The 15,172-nt window shown below is 47.9% G+C and overlaps 7 protein-coding genes across 7 annotated transcripts; 1 reads left to right on the top strand and 6 right to left on the bottom strand.

The window, feature by feature from the left end:
• Positions 1-170: 170 nt before the first annotated feature.
• FOMMEDRAFT_17724 (uncharacterized protein) lies at positions 171-4,462 on the bottom strand. Its single transcript, XM_007263497.1, has 6 exons — positions 4,140-4,462; positions 3,798-4,068; positions 3,093-3,740; positions 1,404-3,025; positions 1,251-1,337; positions 171-878 (listed from the first exon to the last, which is right to left on the bottom strand). The coding sequence occupies exons 4-6, from the start codon at positions 1,768-1,770 to the stop codon at positions 607-609; spliced, it is 726 nt and encodes a 241-aa protein (XP_007263559.1). The 5' UTR covers positions 1,771-3,025; positions 3,093-3,740; positions 3,798-4,068; positions 4,140-4,462; the 3' UTR covers positions 171-606.
• FOMMEDRAFT_187186 (pheromone-like peptide) lies at positions 3,100-3,213 on the bottom strand (the record flags this gene model as incomplete). Its single annotated transcript, XM_007263496.1, has 1 exon — positions 3,100-3,213. One exon carries the CDS (start codon positions 3,211-3,213, stop codon positions 3,100-3,102), a length of 114 nt encoding a protein of 37 aa, XP_007263558.1.
• Positions 4,463-5,087: 625 nt separating the features above from the next.
• On the bottom strand, positions 5,088-5,634 carry FOMMEDRAFT_152715 (uncharacterized protein; the record flags this gene model as incomplete). Its single annotated transcript, XM_007263495.1, has 3 exons — positions 5,088-5,265; positions 5,329-5,418; positions 5,507-5,634. 3 exons carry the CDS (start codon positions 5,632-5,634, stop codon positions 5,088-5,090), a joined length of 396 nt encoding a protein of 131 aa, XP_007263557.1.
• Positions 5,635-6,123: 489 nt separating this feature from the next.
• On the top strand, positions 6,124-6,810 carry FOMMEDRAFT_26340 (uncharacterized protein; the record flags this gene model as incomplete). Its single annotated transcript, XM_007263494.1, has 4 exons — positions 6,124-6,136; positions 6,191-6,255; positions 6,312-6,362; positions 6,415-6,810. 4 exons carry the CDS (start codon positions 6,124-6,126, stop codon positions 6,808-6,810), a joined length of 525 nt encoding a protein of 174 aa, XP_007263556.1.
• Positions 6,811-7,147: 337 nt separating this feature from the next.
• On the bottom strand, positions 7,148-7,693 carry FOMMEDRAFT_152713 (uncharacterized protein; the record flags this gene model as incomplete). The annotated part of the gene is made up of 3 exons (XM_007263493.1): positions 7,148-7,314; positions 7,376-7,468; positions 7,555-7,693. 3 exons carry the CDS (start codon positions 7,691-7,693, stop codon positions 7,148-7,150), a joined length of 399 nt encoding a protein of 132 aa, XP_007263555.1.
• Positions 7,694-9,556: 1,863 nt separating this feature from the next.
• On the bottom strand, positions 9,557-10,235 carry FOMMEDRAFT_152712 (uncharacterized protein; the record flags this gene model as incomplete). The annotated part of the gene is made up of 3 exons (XM_007263492.1): positions 9,557-9,608; positions 9,668-9,918; positions 10,011-10,235. 3 exons carry the CDS (start codon positions 10,233-10,235, stop codon positions 9,557-9,559), a joined length of 528 nt encoding a protein of 175 aa, XP_007263554.1.
• A 1,259-nt stretch (positions 10,236-11,494) lies between these two features.
• Positions 11,495-14,916, bottom strand: FOMMEDRAFT_138885 (HLH-domain-containing protein). Its single transcript, XM_007263491.1, has 4 exons — positions 13,352-14,916; positions 13,150-13,236; positions 12,878-13,038; positions 11,495-12,784 (listed from the first exon to the last, which is right to left on the bottom strand). Exons 1-4 carry the CDS (start codon positions 14,773-14,775, stop codon positions 11,928-11,930), a joined length of 2,529 nt encoding a protein of 842 aa, XP_007263553.1. The 5' UTR covers positions 14,776-14,916; the 3' UTR covers positions 11,495-11,927.
• Positions 14,917-15,172: the final 256 nt, after the last annotated feature.

The raw sequence follows: 15,172 nt of genomic DNA, 5'->3' as shown, positions 1-15,172 counted from the left end.
GCCTCATCCCGAAGGAGAAGGTAAATATTACCATTCAATAATTTTATTACAACCGTAATTCCAGAGTGTCCTTTTTCCTACCTTCCGTTTATTCTGTGAAGTGATGAACGTGTCTGTACATCCTCGGGTATCTCTTAGTTGAAAAGAGAAAGAGAGAGAAATCGAAATATGGGCTAAATGAACTGAAAACAAAGGAAACAGAGCGATGCAGAGGATCAATTGCGCGAGTGAAGAGAGTGAAGGGAGTATGTGTTCGTAAAGTTTCGTAGCATAGGACACAGGGGAAACCGATGGAGCAGGAATGACGGTAAACTGATGCAGGATATAAAGGGAGGGCATTTCTGCATGAAGAATCGGAATCAGATATTAGCATGCACATTGTGCATGGGATCCGCCTAGTGTAGTACATACATGAGTTCTGCTCCATAAACCAAGAAAAACGTCAGAAGACTGGATCCCAGAAACATAAAAGACAAAGTGCACAACACACCGAAAGCAGAGTAACGCAGAGCGCATCGTAAATACACGTGACCAAAAAGTGAGAACACGACGACAAAACCTCTCCAATTCCAGACCACAGACACATTTTCTCCGAAGACAAAGAGATCAGCAGATGATGCACCCGCAGCATCCGCCTACTGTAGCCCCATCTTCCGTAGTGTTTATAGTACCTGATTGTGGTGGTGGTTGCGCGGTACTGGCAGATCGTGAAAGTGCACGTCGAGCGGCACGGAGATTCTTCTTTAGCAAGGCTTCATCTTCTGTCGGAGGAGCATATGGCCGGATGGAGAGATGAACAATGGTCGCAGGAGAGAGTTGCATTTGTGGAGAAGTCGGGATAGAGACAGTTGCCGGCGGCAGTGTAGGAAGTGAGAGACCTACGAACAAGAAAAGGATCAGTCATCGTGATAACAAGTGTACATGACGGGAACGTGTTAGAAGCAACACGACAAAACAGTGTCATATCGCGCGATGCGTATTTGCTAACAATGCGGAACGCAAACCGCCGATCATAAGCGCGATTGGTCAATACATTCTCTTGGCCACGTTATAAAGTAGCATTGAGAAGGACAGCCTTTCTGCTGATCCTCCCCCGCACTTGCACAGCTTTCGGAATCGCAATGATAACCATGCCAGGTCTCTTTAGATTATTACATCATGGCAGAAAAAAAATGCCGCAACTTCACACTCCACAGAACAGAATGCCCCAAACCTGCACACGGAAAGGAGTCCAACGAAGGGAAACTCACTGGTCAGCGTGTCCTCGTTTTGAAGGATCTTTCCCAGGTACAATATCCGGAGGAAATTGGGTGCCGGCGGCTTTTCATCTTGCCAGTCTGTATAGGCATTGAAAACAAATCATGTCCATCACTACGTTGCAGCAAATGAATCATGGCACGTACCGCTGGGCCAAGCATTCCAGACCAATTCCTTCACCCGCCCTATAGTGGTCTCCGGATCGAAGGACATCGTGCGTCTGTTCCCCGTGACGAGTAGAAACGTGAGAGCGACCTGCGGCACTACAGCGGACGGTGCGCTGTCATCCCGGATGTCTGCAGTGTCATCGCCCTCTGCAGATGGACCTGGCGACATAGCCTCCAAATCCTTTTCATCCTCTGCGGGACAGACAGTGAGCATGGAGGACGCTGCGGTTGCTGGCGCAGTGGAATGTGGAAGGCGGAGCGACACGATGGATGGTGCTCGTGAGGTAGCGTGAGCAAATTGCAGATCGAAGCTGCTCATTTCCGGCTGGGAGAAGCTAGTGCTCATGATGCGCGTCCCCGTGACAATCGGTGCGCTGATCGGTGGAGAGAAGCTGCGCCGTCTGTTGGTGGACGGTTAAATAATTGAGACAAGGAATTACAGACAAGGCCTGGCAGGAAGGAAGGCTGGTGAGGACAGCGCTCAGAATGGGCTTGACTGCTGGTAAGGGGGTGTCTGGGAGTAATAATATGAGTGTATAACTCCTAAGCTCCTCGGCGAGGACACAAGCCGGTCTAGTCCGATCGACGAAGCTCCCAGTGGCTTCCAGCTCCCGAAGTCCGTTCCCGCCGATGGGTCACTGGTCACTGGTCCCACTAATATTTCAAAATGAATCGATGGTCCGTGGGCTCGCCTTCCTGCAGCACGGGTTACGCTTCGTTCAAGGTGCGTGCCTGCGACACTGTGGAATTTCAAGCCAAAAGGTACGTATACTGAATGGATTAAATACGGATTCTATCCGAGCGAGCAAGAAAGATGGAACGTCAAGGTCGGGCTAGGCGTGTCGTCTGGATAGGAGAGAGCTTTCACGTTGAGCGCGTCTGGAGCGGTGAGATTGAGGAACGGGAACGGATGTCGGACAGAATGACGTAAGATATAGGAGTGGGTCTCGGCTTGCGGCCGTCTGCTGAGGGGCAATGATCGAGATTTAGCGACCCTTAACAAACGCAACTGCAACTGCATAGCTTAATTGCGAAGCGAAGAACCGTTGGGTAAAATATGATTCTTTCGTCAAATGCATGCCGCAAATCAGCGCCCTACATATGCGAGACATACAAATCTGTGTATTTCCAAATCCCCAAACAATCCAACGAAATAAGAATAACAGTTCACATCAAACCGTGTGGTGGAGAGCAATAATAAAACAATCGGACCTAATAGCAATGTGGCGCGCGAAATAGGAGTTGAGACACTCAGACAGGCAGGAACGAATATAAACAGGTAAAGACGGGAACATGAAACCACCACCGATCGAGCGATGTAACAACGGTACGAAGGCTTTGTCCAGAACGCAGGTCCGAGACCAGGCGAGAGCATGCGAAGAGACGATACAGGGAAACTTGTTGACGTGCGGAGGAGGATGAAATGCCGTGACAGAATAATTTTATCGACCATAAATCATGATGATGCGGGACGGTGGGATAATCCAAGAATCGGGTAGAGTGTGGGGTTGGCTCCGCTGCAAGGCATGTGCAACATTGCCAAATTCGTATATTGTGTTTTAAGAGAAAATCGTAGATGAAGCGTGCACGATGTGTATAATCTGGGATGAAGAGAATATGAATTAATGCTCCAAGAGTCAGTGTCAGTGAAACCTGGAAATGACATACAGTGCGTTCATGCAATGACGCAGAACGTATTGCTGGAAGATGCACGTTCCTCATCCACTGGTGGGTTTGAGGGTGCCTCGGCGCTTGGACTCGAGAAGATGAAGCCCGTAAAAGAATCCATGTCTGCGTTTGAGTAGATAATGTATCGCCGGTACGGATTAGAAGATAGACGAGACGCAGAGGTCACTGAGCTATGAAGACACTTTCTGGGGAGACATCAGAGACTGAAAGTCGTCAACTCTTATACCCTCACGACGGAATCATGAGCAACGAAAGAGACAAAAGACCAGGTTCGTGCAGGAAGATCAGCTTGGAACCATGAGAAGAGAATGTGGTTTTAGGTTGACGACCCGCATGTTCTTGCAAACAGACAAAAAGGACGGGATGGTCGATGTGACGGCGGGCCCGCGGGAGTAGCTCATACTGTTCATGCACTGCAGAGGGCAACTTGGGTACTATTGTCGCTTCTCAAGCCCACAGGCCAGACAACAATTAGACTGGTTGATTGCCGTGCTTCGGCGGGAATACCTTGGGGGTAGGGATATTAATATCCTTCTCCGACCTGTGCGAACTTAGTAATCGCCATGTCGTGCCAACATGATCCAATGAGTAACCGCCCATTGTCTTGACGCTGTGCATGCTGAAACTCTTGAAGAGGTCCAAGATATTGGTGAAAACATCATAGGGCATAATGACTCGGCTCACCTTCGCACCTCGTTCACGTCTCCAAGCAAGCGCAGAATAATACATGGTGCCTGGCGATTAGGTAATCAACTGTAGACAATTGTCTTGAGCAGATAATGATCCAACGGCTGGTAAAAAGTTTTCACATCTTCAAAGCTTCAGAAAAGATACCGATATCGGCACAGGCACACGGGAGTTTAAGAAAGCGAGAATAGCAGCGAAAATGCCAGGAGCTCTTCCGCCACAACAGGAGACAATAAATCCAGGACGGAGAGCGTGTAGGGTAGTTCTCCTTTCGGGGAAATATCAGCAATGCGCAGAGGCGTGAGGATTGGGTGAAACATGAAAAAGGATCGGACCTACCGCTCCTGCTTGCCTGCAGTGTTCAGGGCAGCATTCCATGATACTGAAGATGATGCATAGGTATTAATTATTGCTTCGGATAAAAGACGCCAGCACGTTTCTTGCAAGTCTCTGTTCACAATTGCGAGATTGGCAATCGCCTACGAGTGTTCGACATGCATTTCTACCCATGGTCCGAACAATCACTTGACGTTCCTGACCTCGCAGTTATCTTGTGGATGACCAGAGGAGCATCGCGGAGCTATCTAAAGTCAGGGATTATGTGCGAATAACAAACTTACATGCAAGGTACAGTACAGCGTGAATGAGGAATAAGGACAGGCTTTGAGTTTTGAACAAGTCTGAGTGATGAAGACGAAGTCAAGCTTTAAGGAGGTTCTCAATTATCACAGTCGGGTCCGATCGCTGCTTCCAAATAAGGCAGCCCACAAAATGTCACGTCGCCAGCTGTTCAACTTTTTTTTCTTCAACTCATTCCGGGCTCGCTTTATTGTCCCCTTGCGAGCAATTTTCTACCCGCTTTTCTCGCAGGAGTCTACCGCTTGCCCAAGATGAAAGGGCACTCGTTGACCTACCCACTCAGCTGGAGCGCATCTCGTTGATCGTCAGATTTTGGGATTGTTCTCCTTACCGGAGCTGGGCATACTTTTTCTGTTGAGATAAAGAAAGTTTAGGACTTGATTGCATGTCGTAGGGAGGGTTAGAAAAAGTTGTTGCTTTTGTATGTCATATCCGCTTCATATCATCTAAATGCGACGATGTTTTTCCTCAGTAGATGATAATCCGTGACTTCAAACTCTCATCGGACTTGTACTTCAGCATAATAACGCCGAGAGTACTGGTGCTTGCATTCGGCTGATAATCTCTGTCTATGATCCTCTGATTACATCTGTAGTGAAGGCACGCATTGTTCGAATCGTTGCATGGCAATGACAGCACGGATCAGGATCATAATAACACAGGGTACTTCGCCGCTTGAATATCTTCTTTACCCTTATTCGTCGCCCTTTTCCGCTGGAAATGACTCAGGATACTTGTCAATTTTCGACCTGCAGACGGTCTAAGAGCGGTTTGTGCATGTAAATGGCATGCTCTATCGCGTACAATTGCTGTGGACGGATTCAAACTTCAGGGCCTGTGCAGCGCTCAGTCATTTTGATCACGGTCAATCTACGCCCGCAAGTCTCACAACCGATAATGATGGCGGGTCGTCACACGGCGATCTGGTACTGGTAATGCACTGGATCGCAATGGCTGTTTGCTCGAGAGTGTATTGTGGCTACATAATAGCAATGCACGACAGATATACATCCACTTGAGTGAATCCCGGAGTTTATTTGATCTTTGCATTGACCGCCTTGACTTACTTTGACACCACGGTTTCTGCCATGCTATGCGCATGTCCACTCCAGTCATGATTTTTTATGTTCTTCTGCCAGTCTGGCGAAGTGTTGCAAGCATATTTTTCAGAGAGATCCGGCCTCGACGAGCTCATGATATAATGCCTCAATCATCCTTGTTGCCGTTCCCCATGCAACCGGGTTTGGGTGGCTTGCAGATCAATATCTAAGGCGATAACATGCTCATTTCCTGCTTGTAACAGGGAAAATAAGTAGACGGAAAATAATTGCATTTGAACCACTGAGCGTTTTGAAGCTCTTCTTTACCTGTATGCTGCCGAATTGACAATACGTTCTGACAGATTTTGTAGATGTAAAAGGATAAACTAGAAGATGAGGATGATTGACTATCGACGCGTTATGCGTGCGTCGCAACGATTAATCTCGAAGACTCCATCAAAAGTATTCGTAACTTTTGATTCTATGATACAGAGTCAGAGTAAAACGCCTGTAAAATTGTGTAAATTGAATTGTACGTCACGTGGTGCTGCGAAGATAAATGTCAATGGCCAATGCTGTCTTCTGAATCCTGACTCTGAATTATCTCCGTCAATCCGTGCTACATTCTTGCACAATCTCCAAATATGCACGAACAAGGTATGCTCTGTTGACACACGAGACTTATATGAACATGTTTATAACATCGAATAGCCCAGTACGCTCCTGCCGCACATGTACCATTCATCAAATCACCAAGTTTGCGTATTCCTCATCCTGTAAGTTCACAGCAAGCCTATGCTGTCGAAGATGTTATCGGTTGATCGGATAAAAGATAGAAGTTCCTCCAGATATGCACCCTCTCCCTGACGATATCAATGTCTACGTGCGTACCATTTCCGTTATACAGCTTTCCATGGCATTCTGACGTCATGTAGTTTGCCTATCCATTTACACTAGAGCCTCACGTCTTGACGCTCGAATCGTCTCGTGCGGCGACAATCGCTGCACACTCCGCGAGACATGAAGCATACCTTAAACGGCGCGAGGAAAACAAGGAGAGGCGGCGGCGAGAGGCACTCCGACGTATAGCTCCTGGATTTGAACCCCAGAGTGGGCCATTAGTTCCTACAAAGATCTCAGGGTTAAGCTCGACGAATACATCGGACACACGGAGGAACGAAGATGATTCTGTAAAAGACAATGGAAGTGCTGTGTCGGGAGTTGACTATGTTCATCCTCGGAGTGTCATGGACGATCTTGTTGATCACCTCGCAGCATTGGACGCGGTGGCTGGTGCTGGTAACTCGTCGGACACACGGCCTAGCTACTAAACCGCATCTTTGACTGTCTAATTACCCTTGCTTTATCCGAAGAAGGTGAATCCAGTGTCTCAGGATAAGGAGTAGGCGCAAATTTCGACACGAGCACATGCCACTGCAGTTGGGCGCGTGCAAGGGGTCTTGATACTATGCAGTGAGTTACTCTGTTATTTCTTGCTTGAATCATCTTTGAGTTTCACTGCAGTTTTGACAATAATAGTCATACTTTTAATTAATTATCCCGAGTTATTTGTTCCGTACGATGATGTTTATCATGGAGCAAATTCGCCCCCTGTCGGCTTAACCGTCGGCCATGAAGCAACACCAAAAAATATTTGATTAACAAAAACTACCCAGCGGACGTCAATGCAATTTGTTTTGCTTTTTCCTCGATCTGACATGCCAAGTCTTTCCAGATGTTACCGAAGTCGGTGTCTTCCGCCCTGAACATGACCATACCCAAAGCTGGCAACTCTCCAGTCAATATCATGTCATAATTGGGCTTTCTGTTTGATACTGAAGAGCATGGTACGCCTCTCAGATCCCGCGTCCGATTCTAGCTGATCTACAGACGTACCAATAACTTTTATGAATGTGTTCCCTTCACTATAAAAATACCAGAACTTGTATTCCTCAGACTTGAAGCCATCGCGGAAGCAACGATTCACCGCTACACAAAAGTAACATTTGTTCAGCGTACAGGATCCGACAGCTGTTCTCGCAACATCGTCTAGAATAGCGCGGAAGGAACCTCACCCTCTTCAACCCGTCTGATTCCTTCCTCATCTGTGACGCTCTGGAGCGAGCCAAGATTCTGTGGCGTAGCTGTTAGCCATTCAATTTGCCAGTCGTTCGTTACATATTCAGGTTTATCCTCATTCTTCCCTGAAGCCATTTCCAAGGATGTCAGATTCGTTTCTTGTAATGGAGCGAAGCGCTTTCCGATTGTATACTTGTATGCCAGATTCACTTTGTACATGGCACTACATGCATTTGTCACGTGGCAAGTCTCGCCGCCGCAAAGTACTACCGACTTGCTCCATAGTAATGTACCGTTTGTATGTGCAAATCAAGACGTATTATGTTGATAGGTATATAACGCAATGACTCTTTACCTTATCATATTATAATAATATACTTGACTGTATTTAATCTTCACAAATACGTCATGTTTGCTCTGATTTTAGGGACAATTATAACAGTATTATCAATTTATCATTATAAACTTTCTAGCTAGCAATCAAATAAAATGGTAAAGTTATCCTTTCTCTCCTTTCTGGACAAATAGGTTTGCCTTGATAATGCAATATGTAGTGAATCGATGCACAAAACACAATACCATATATTACTTCTTCATATTGGGCCTGAAACTACTATGGTACATATAAAAGGCCCAAAAAATAAAAGTAATTTGGAAGAATTACTTTCCCTTTAAAGAACTCCTGTTCTGCACGTATATTATATAGTTTTGGTCTTGGCTGAAGTCCTTCTTCATAATCTGGTATTAAACTGTATTCATTTTCAATAAGTTTTATTTCTTTTTCAAGTTGACTCATGTATACACGAAGGTAGTCTTCTCGGACGTCGAGTAAGTCTTTAAAGTGTGGATCATTATCGTTCAGACTATTAAGTATTCCAAGCTGTTTCTTCCATTTTCCTTCAGATTCTTCCCATCCAGGATGGAATGTTTTGACATCTTCTAAACGCTTTTCGAGATCTTCTTTACATTTATCCCTTAGTCTTTTCCAGCTCTCCTGCCTATTACGGAGTTCTGCCTGTCTCTTTTGCTCCTTCTCACGTCTATTACAATGTAAGACAAGCATTAATGTCAACAATCCTTGTACAGTGTCAGCAAATATTAATAAGCACGTACTTATGATGACTGCGACGCATATCGACAAGGCAGAAGAAGCGAATCAAGGAGATGCTCTGGTAAAGGGCCAGGCTGATGATTTGTGAGCTACAAGTTGTATATACAATGTGCTTGCTGCGTGCATTGCATAAGCAAAGAGACATTTGTGCAACATACGGCCATGTCTTACCAATTGACTACCTGCGCAACAAGTGAGATAGTTGCACGCTCACCTGGAATATACATATTGAATAATATATATATGACCAGTAAATGATGGGGTGCATACGAGCAAAGGTTAATTTCAATAATCTCGGGCGCTTTCTTTGCTTGTTATAAAGTGTGAGAAGGAAATGGCAGCGCAAAGTTCTCAATCTACGAGCAAAAGAAGGCCTTAGTCGAGTCCCACCGCCACGTCTTCGGATTTGGTCGGTAAGTGCGACTTGTTATCTCCCCTCACTTTACCGCGGATTTGAATAGAACTTCTTGCTAGGTAGGGCCAATAAATATAATAAGTAATCTGCCATGGATTGTTCACGCGGATCTTGCCGAAGTCCTCCCAGTCCAACCTGAATGGGGTGCTTTAATCTCCCATGTTGTCCGACATTTGGACTAACTATTCGTGCCATCTTGAACCTGCCGAGCCTTTTCCGTATCTTCACACACCCAGTGGCACCAACTGTTATGCTGCACTTCGACCTTGCGTATCGAGTCTTATCCTACAGCTTTCTGAATGTGTCGGTGTGGGGAATCCCATCGGCCGTTTATCTGTGGTCATGCATACTCTACTCTTTCACCGCTTTGCGAGAGTTACTTATCTTTCCGTAAGCGTATACGCAAAGCTGATTAATCCCTTGTCGGACAACCTAGCCACTGTTTCAGCAATTTTACTAGTTTATGGCAGATTTATTCTGGGCCAATGATAACTTTGCCCATATATCCTGCCGACCTTGGACTTCTGAGCACGGATCGGATCAAAAAAGTATGTTATGTACTGTGGCGAAAAACGCATCTCACCGTCTTTGGATGAAGCTGAGTGTGCCATTGCGATTGCACACGACCGTACAGCCCTTCCCGATGTCCGCTGATACACCACAGTGAAAGTTGACCATACCCGTTCCCTGACTTGCAATGAGGTCATACTGAGTATTTAGGTCGGAAGATATGCCGCGTATCTTCGACAGTGTAAATGGGGTCCTAAGATAACGTCTACTAGAGTTCATCAAGCTCGACCACTTCCCGACACTTTCCTCAATGCAATCGGCATTCTATCGGTGGTATTTAGTATTGTGCTCCTCAATTAATTTGAGTATCTCTCCATGCGGGCAGTTATCATGGTACTCGCACTCGGAGTGCGAACGTTAGCCTCGTTGTCGATTATGTCCTTTGGTTTTCTCGTTCTTGTTACGCCAAGGGCTGACTTACTGCGCACGAACTCCGGAACACGGCTTATGGACCCCCAAACATCATAGCCTCTTGGTAAGAAGAAGAAACTAGAAAGAGAGTTGCGGACTCGAGCTTCGTTAACTGGAGTGTGGCTTGAGTCCGAAGGACCGACGGCAAGGAAGTGCGGGAATATATTCATCGAAGTCGCCCCATCCGACTTATGAATTACGAAAGCGTGGTGGAAAGCTGGGGATAAGCAAGGCTGCGTGGTTCTGCGGCGAATCCTTACGTCTTGTCATGCCGTACACACTGACAAGGAATCAAGCGTGGAGATGTACTGACTTCTCAACGCGTTGTAGGCGTTCCAGTGTCCTCTCGTCTTGCCCCGACTCCGTTTCCGCTTCCGATCCCGGCACTAAATGAACATTTGTCCAATTCCTGACTCGTCCTTGAATCTGGTGACCTTCATGGACGTTACATTATCCCCAACCATCTACAAGAATCCGACTCCGGGGACTTCGTTGTGGCTCTGATTTGAGCTTGAATGTACACCTAACCACCTTGGGTGAAGCGATAAGGCGCAATTACCTGCTCTCCCCCTCCCCCCTTCCCCAACGACGAGTGATCAGGAGAACAGGCTCGCCTGATCTTCTACATGTGCTTCTCCACACGTAAAGAAAGTCTGTATACGATTGCTTGAATGACGCCAAACACGTTCAAATACCGCTCGGACCTACCTAAGTGCACGTGAAGGGTGAAGGTATATGGAATAAAACAGGTTCGGGTTAACGGAAATCCTCCTGTCTTCTTCCCTGTCATTGTCAACAAGTGATCGAGACCTTATCCTAGATCTAGGCGCGCTTGGTCTCGGCTGGCTTACATACACTGATTCGCTTTCTCCTGTCTCCGTGGCCTTTGCAAGTGAATCATGTTAACCTCGTATAATCATAAGCGTCGACTCTCACCACAGTGTTGGAGTGAAACAGAACGAGTGGACCCGATCAGCTGACCCCCACTGCTGATTTGTCCTGTCGCGCCTTGGTCTTCTTGATTTCCACCCACCCGTTGCGCGTAGACCTCAAGGAACTGTTCCTGCCTCGTTTATCCTTCCCCCGCACTTCATCCCTTCATCATCGGTTAATCTCCTGCGTGCCTCATGGTCAGAGTCCGATTGAGTTTCTGTATTTCATCTCTCGATCTCCGAGAACCCTATATTGTATACTTTGTTTCATCCTCTAACGACGCAGACATGCATTGCAAAATCCGACAACAGAAGAATAACCAACATGCCTTTCCCATTTGTAATCGTACACGACGCATCGAACAACCCAGGATTGAAAAGAGTAGAACTACAGAATTTAGTCATACACATTTTTTTTGTGTTGAACAAAGAGCGAATGTCAGCATCAAAAGACGGAGTTTAGAACGTTGAAGGGATGAGAAATCAAAGTCATGGGATGGATACAGCCCGTCGGAATTCGTTGTAAATGTAAACAGTTGGCCTCAGGAAAAATAGGTGCAGTGTGGCAAAGCGAATTGTAGACGAAAATGCGAGCAGGGAAAGGACAATGATAGGTTTGGCATAGGGTCAGTAAAACAATGTGGAGCAACTGTAAAAGGCAGAAAAGATGACAAATGGGCCGGGATCTCCTCAGCAACTTGGATCAGCAGGACCACATGTATAGAGAGGAGAGTTAAGTATGAAGCACGAAACGAATAATTAAATTGGAAAGAGGTAGTTATTGGATATAGCAGCGCTGCGTCGTAACCGAGCCCAGAGTGAGCACGAAGGACGGATGGGCACTGTAGGAGAACGAAATAAATAATCCATAGACGTGCCATACAGTGCACTTTTCTGTTTATTTTGACTGTTAACTTGCGGATTGGGGGCTTAGTCGTCCATTCCAGCACCCTCTTCTTTAACCGCAACAAGTTTTGAACGTCGCCTTGCTCGCCCCGTCAGACTGGAGCTCACGGTGGGACTTTTCGGCGCTGGTATGGGGATCTTCCCATCTCGCCCTCGTCTGCCACGTTCTTCTCTTTCGCCGCCAGCTCCAACACCGTGCTCCTCTGAGCGATCCGAGGACACATCCCGGCGGTCCTGCAGTGAAGATGCGTCCGATATAGATTCAGGAGATCCTTGTTCATGATCTTGCTCGTTTTCGTGGTCGTGGTCGTGCTCGTCACCATCGTCCGCCTCGCTCGGGCTCGCGCCAGCGATAGTGTTGTACTTTCCGTTAGCATTAGTATGCGTGAAACCATTCTCAGCTCCCTCGGTTTCCATATCCATATCCATATCAATCTCTGCCATCGGTTCAAGTCCTCCAAGCTGTGCTGCGAAAGCGCCAACGCCATTTCCGAGACCACCAAGGTCCATACGATCGTCGAACACGTGCAACCCCTCCGTATTAAATATGCCGTTAAGCTCATCAGACTGGGGGTGCGTCGCAGACGATGGGGAAGATGGTGCCGGCGCGAGACCTGCTTGTGCAAGCTGAGCTTCCAGGGCGCGATTCCGCGCCGCTTGTGCGCCAACAAGTTGTTGCAGATATCGGATATACTCGACGCTCTTGCGGAGAATCATGCCTTTATTCGCTTTAACCCCACCGGAAGAACTCTCCTTTTCCAACTTGTCGCCCTTCATGGCTTTCTGCTTAGAGAAAGTACCGGATGATTTCTCATCTGCGCAATCTCCGTCTCCGTCTCCGTCCATGTCACCATCTTTGTCCTTCTTGCCCTCATTTACACCTACATCCATTTTCAAAAATAAACAAATAGTTATAACAAAAAGTAAGAGAAAATCGTTTTTAAATGCAGATAAAGGTAGGTTAAATCACTGACCGGCAGACGCAGATGAACCACCAGCGGAGGGATCCAGCATGACCTCGGGAATTAGCGTCGCCAATTCGCTTATTTTCTCATTGATATTGTCCCGACGGCGTCTTTCGACGGCATTGTGCGATTCACGCCTTCTGCGGCGTTTCTCATTGACAATTGCAGCTCTATTGAGACGCCAAAAGGTGTAGAAAAGAGTTCATACGCGAAAAAAAAGTAGGTAAGAATGTGCATTGGTCAAGTATTCTTCGCCAACAATGGCTTTGCAGAAAACTCACTGCTTTGCCGCAGGATCCAGTTGTGCAGTCGGATCATCCTTTGCAGAAGTGACGGTATCCTTCGGGGAAATGCCCATACTTCCGACACTGGCATTACAAAAAAAATGACATTGTTAGGTCGAATCTCTAGATTCTCCGTATTACTCGGATGCTTCTTTCAAGCCTACGAGTAATAAAGACTGTATCAAAGAGGTATGCATACCTTGTTCCAAATGCCCCGAATGGCCCGTGCCCCACACTATCTGGCGTCGGAAGGCTGTATTCCGCGCCAGTAGGTGCACTTCCGGGATTGGCACCCATAGCATGGCCATTCCCATTTCCCATTCCATTGATATTCATACCGTTCACAGTCTTAAGCCCATTGACATCAAACCACCCGCTCGCTTGACCAATACCATTTCCATTGATATGACCGGGCCCGGGACCGAGCGGGCTCAGAGCGCTTCCCAGTCCGCCCATGTTTCCCAGCGGACTCAGCGCCCCGCCCGGACCGCCGTGTGCCGGAATGACAATGGACGAAGGTCGAGGGGCGCTGCCGCTCCCGCCCAATGGAGGTGAGGGTAAATTGTGTAAGTGATGGCCCATGTGCGCTTGATTGTGTGCCATTGAATGCGATTGTGAATGCGAATGCGATAAGTGCGGAGGTAAAGTGAACGAGTCTCGGCGACGGCTCGTGCTCTTTGTCGTACGCGTCGGACCGCCTGCAGTTCCACTTACTTGGCCCTGCGATTGTGAGCTAGCGGCACTTGCTCTTACACGGGATCGGCTCCTTGAATGCGATCTATTGCCGCCAGTAGCAGTCCGACTGCCTGCACGTCTCCTACCGCCGCCAAGAGGCTGAGGACTCGCACTATCGCGAGCTGGAATACTACTCGTAGACGTTGGAGTGAACGGGCCAAATGGGTCGGCCAAATCGTTCGTGCCTGAAGCAGAAAGTGAAAGCGGAGGGGGATGTGGATCATGGTGATTCGAGAGAGGCGGGATGGTGCTGTTGAAATGTGCAGGGAACGTATCGCGCCCGCCCAAAAACCCATTCTGCGTATTGTGATGGAAATTCCCAGGATGGTGATCGTAATGTCCGTGTAAGTGAGAGGTCGCGAGCGATGCCGGCTGGCTCAACGGAGGTAAATCTGGACGATGAGTCGCGTGCGGAAGGGAAAACGCGTGTCCACCAGCGTTTGTACTGGAAAAGTGGGAAGAGGGTGGGGCGGAGATGTCAAAGATGTTGTGCATATGCGTCTGTTCTCCAACCTGATTTTGGGACTGACGTGCAGGCGGAGTGTGCGTTGACCGTTCGTTGGACGTCGCGGGGCTTGCAGGGTTCATGAGTGACATTGCAAGCTCGTCGGTGAGATCCATCGCGTTTGAGCGCGAAAAGGCGTCCGGCAAGGAGAGTGACGGAAGTCCGTTCCCACCATTGTTCCCATTTCCACTGCCGTTCGCGTTACTCACTCCCTGATGCGCATGATGCGAAGAATGGGTGAGGAAAAGGTCAAATGGACCGGGGGGCGGCGAGGGTGGTTGTCCAGAGCTGGGCGAGGGCGAGGGTAGATGGAAGCCCTCCTGCCGCATCTTCGGCTGCGAGATGCCGCTGAATGAGCTTGAGGGCGGCGAGAAGAAAGCCATGAGCAGCGGTGGAAGACAGCTGAGGTATGTAAATCAAAGATGAAGAGAGTATCGCCAAAACCGCGTGGTCTGTCGTCGTTGGTGATGGCGAGCAGATGGTGAACCTATGTACAAGCGTTCGAGGTCACCACGAAGCCCTGTCGACACAGATGAGCGGCGAGACTGTCAGAAACGGGTGGCAGAAGGGCAAGAGGAGGACGAGGAGACAGGGATCGTGGAGGGACAGGACGGGCGTCGCTGAGGATGGGGGTCGGATGCGGGGAGCAGTATATTATAATGCGGGGCCCTACTTGAATGCACTCGTCCTGCCTCATCCGGCAGCACGGACATGTCACACTTCTTGCTTCTCCCTCCCGTATCCGGCTATCTAGGGGCACATATATAGTCAGATATGTCT

The sequence above is a fragment of the Fomitiporia mediterranea genome, assembly GCF_000271605.1.
Source record: "Fomitiporia mediterranea MF3/22 unplaced genomic scaffold FOMMEscaffold_3, whole genome shotgun sequence".
NCBI classification, from domain to species: domain Eukaryota; kingdom Fungi; phylum Basidiomycota; class Agaricomycetes; order Hymenochaetales; family Hymenochaetaceae; genus Fomitiporia; species Fomitiporia mediterranea.
The sequence above is the reverse complement of the archived record's forward strand: the minus strand, read 5'-3'. Positions and strand labels throughout refer to the sequence as shown.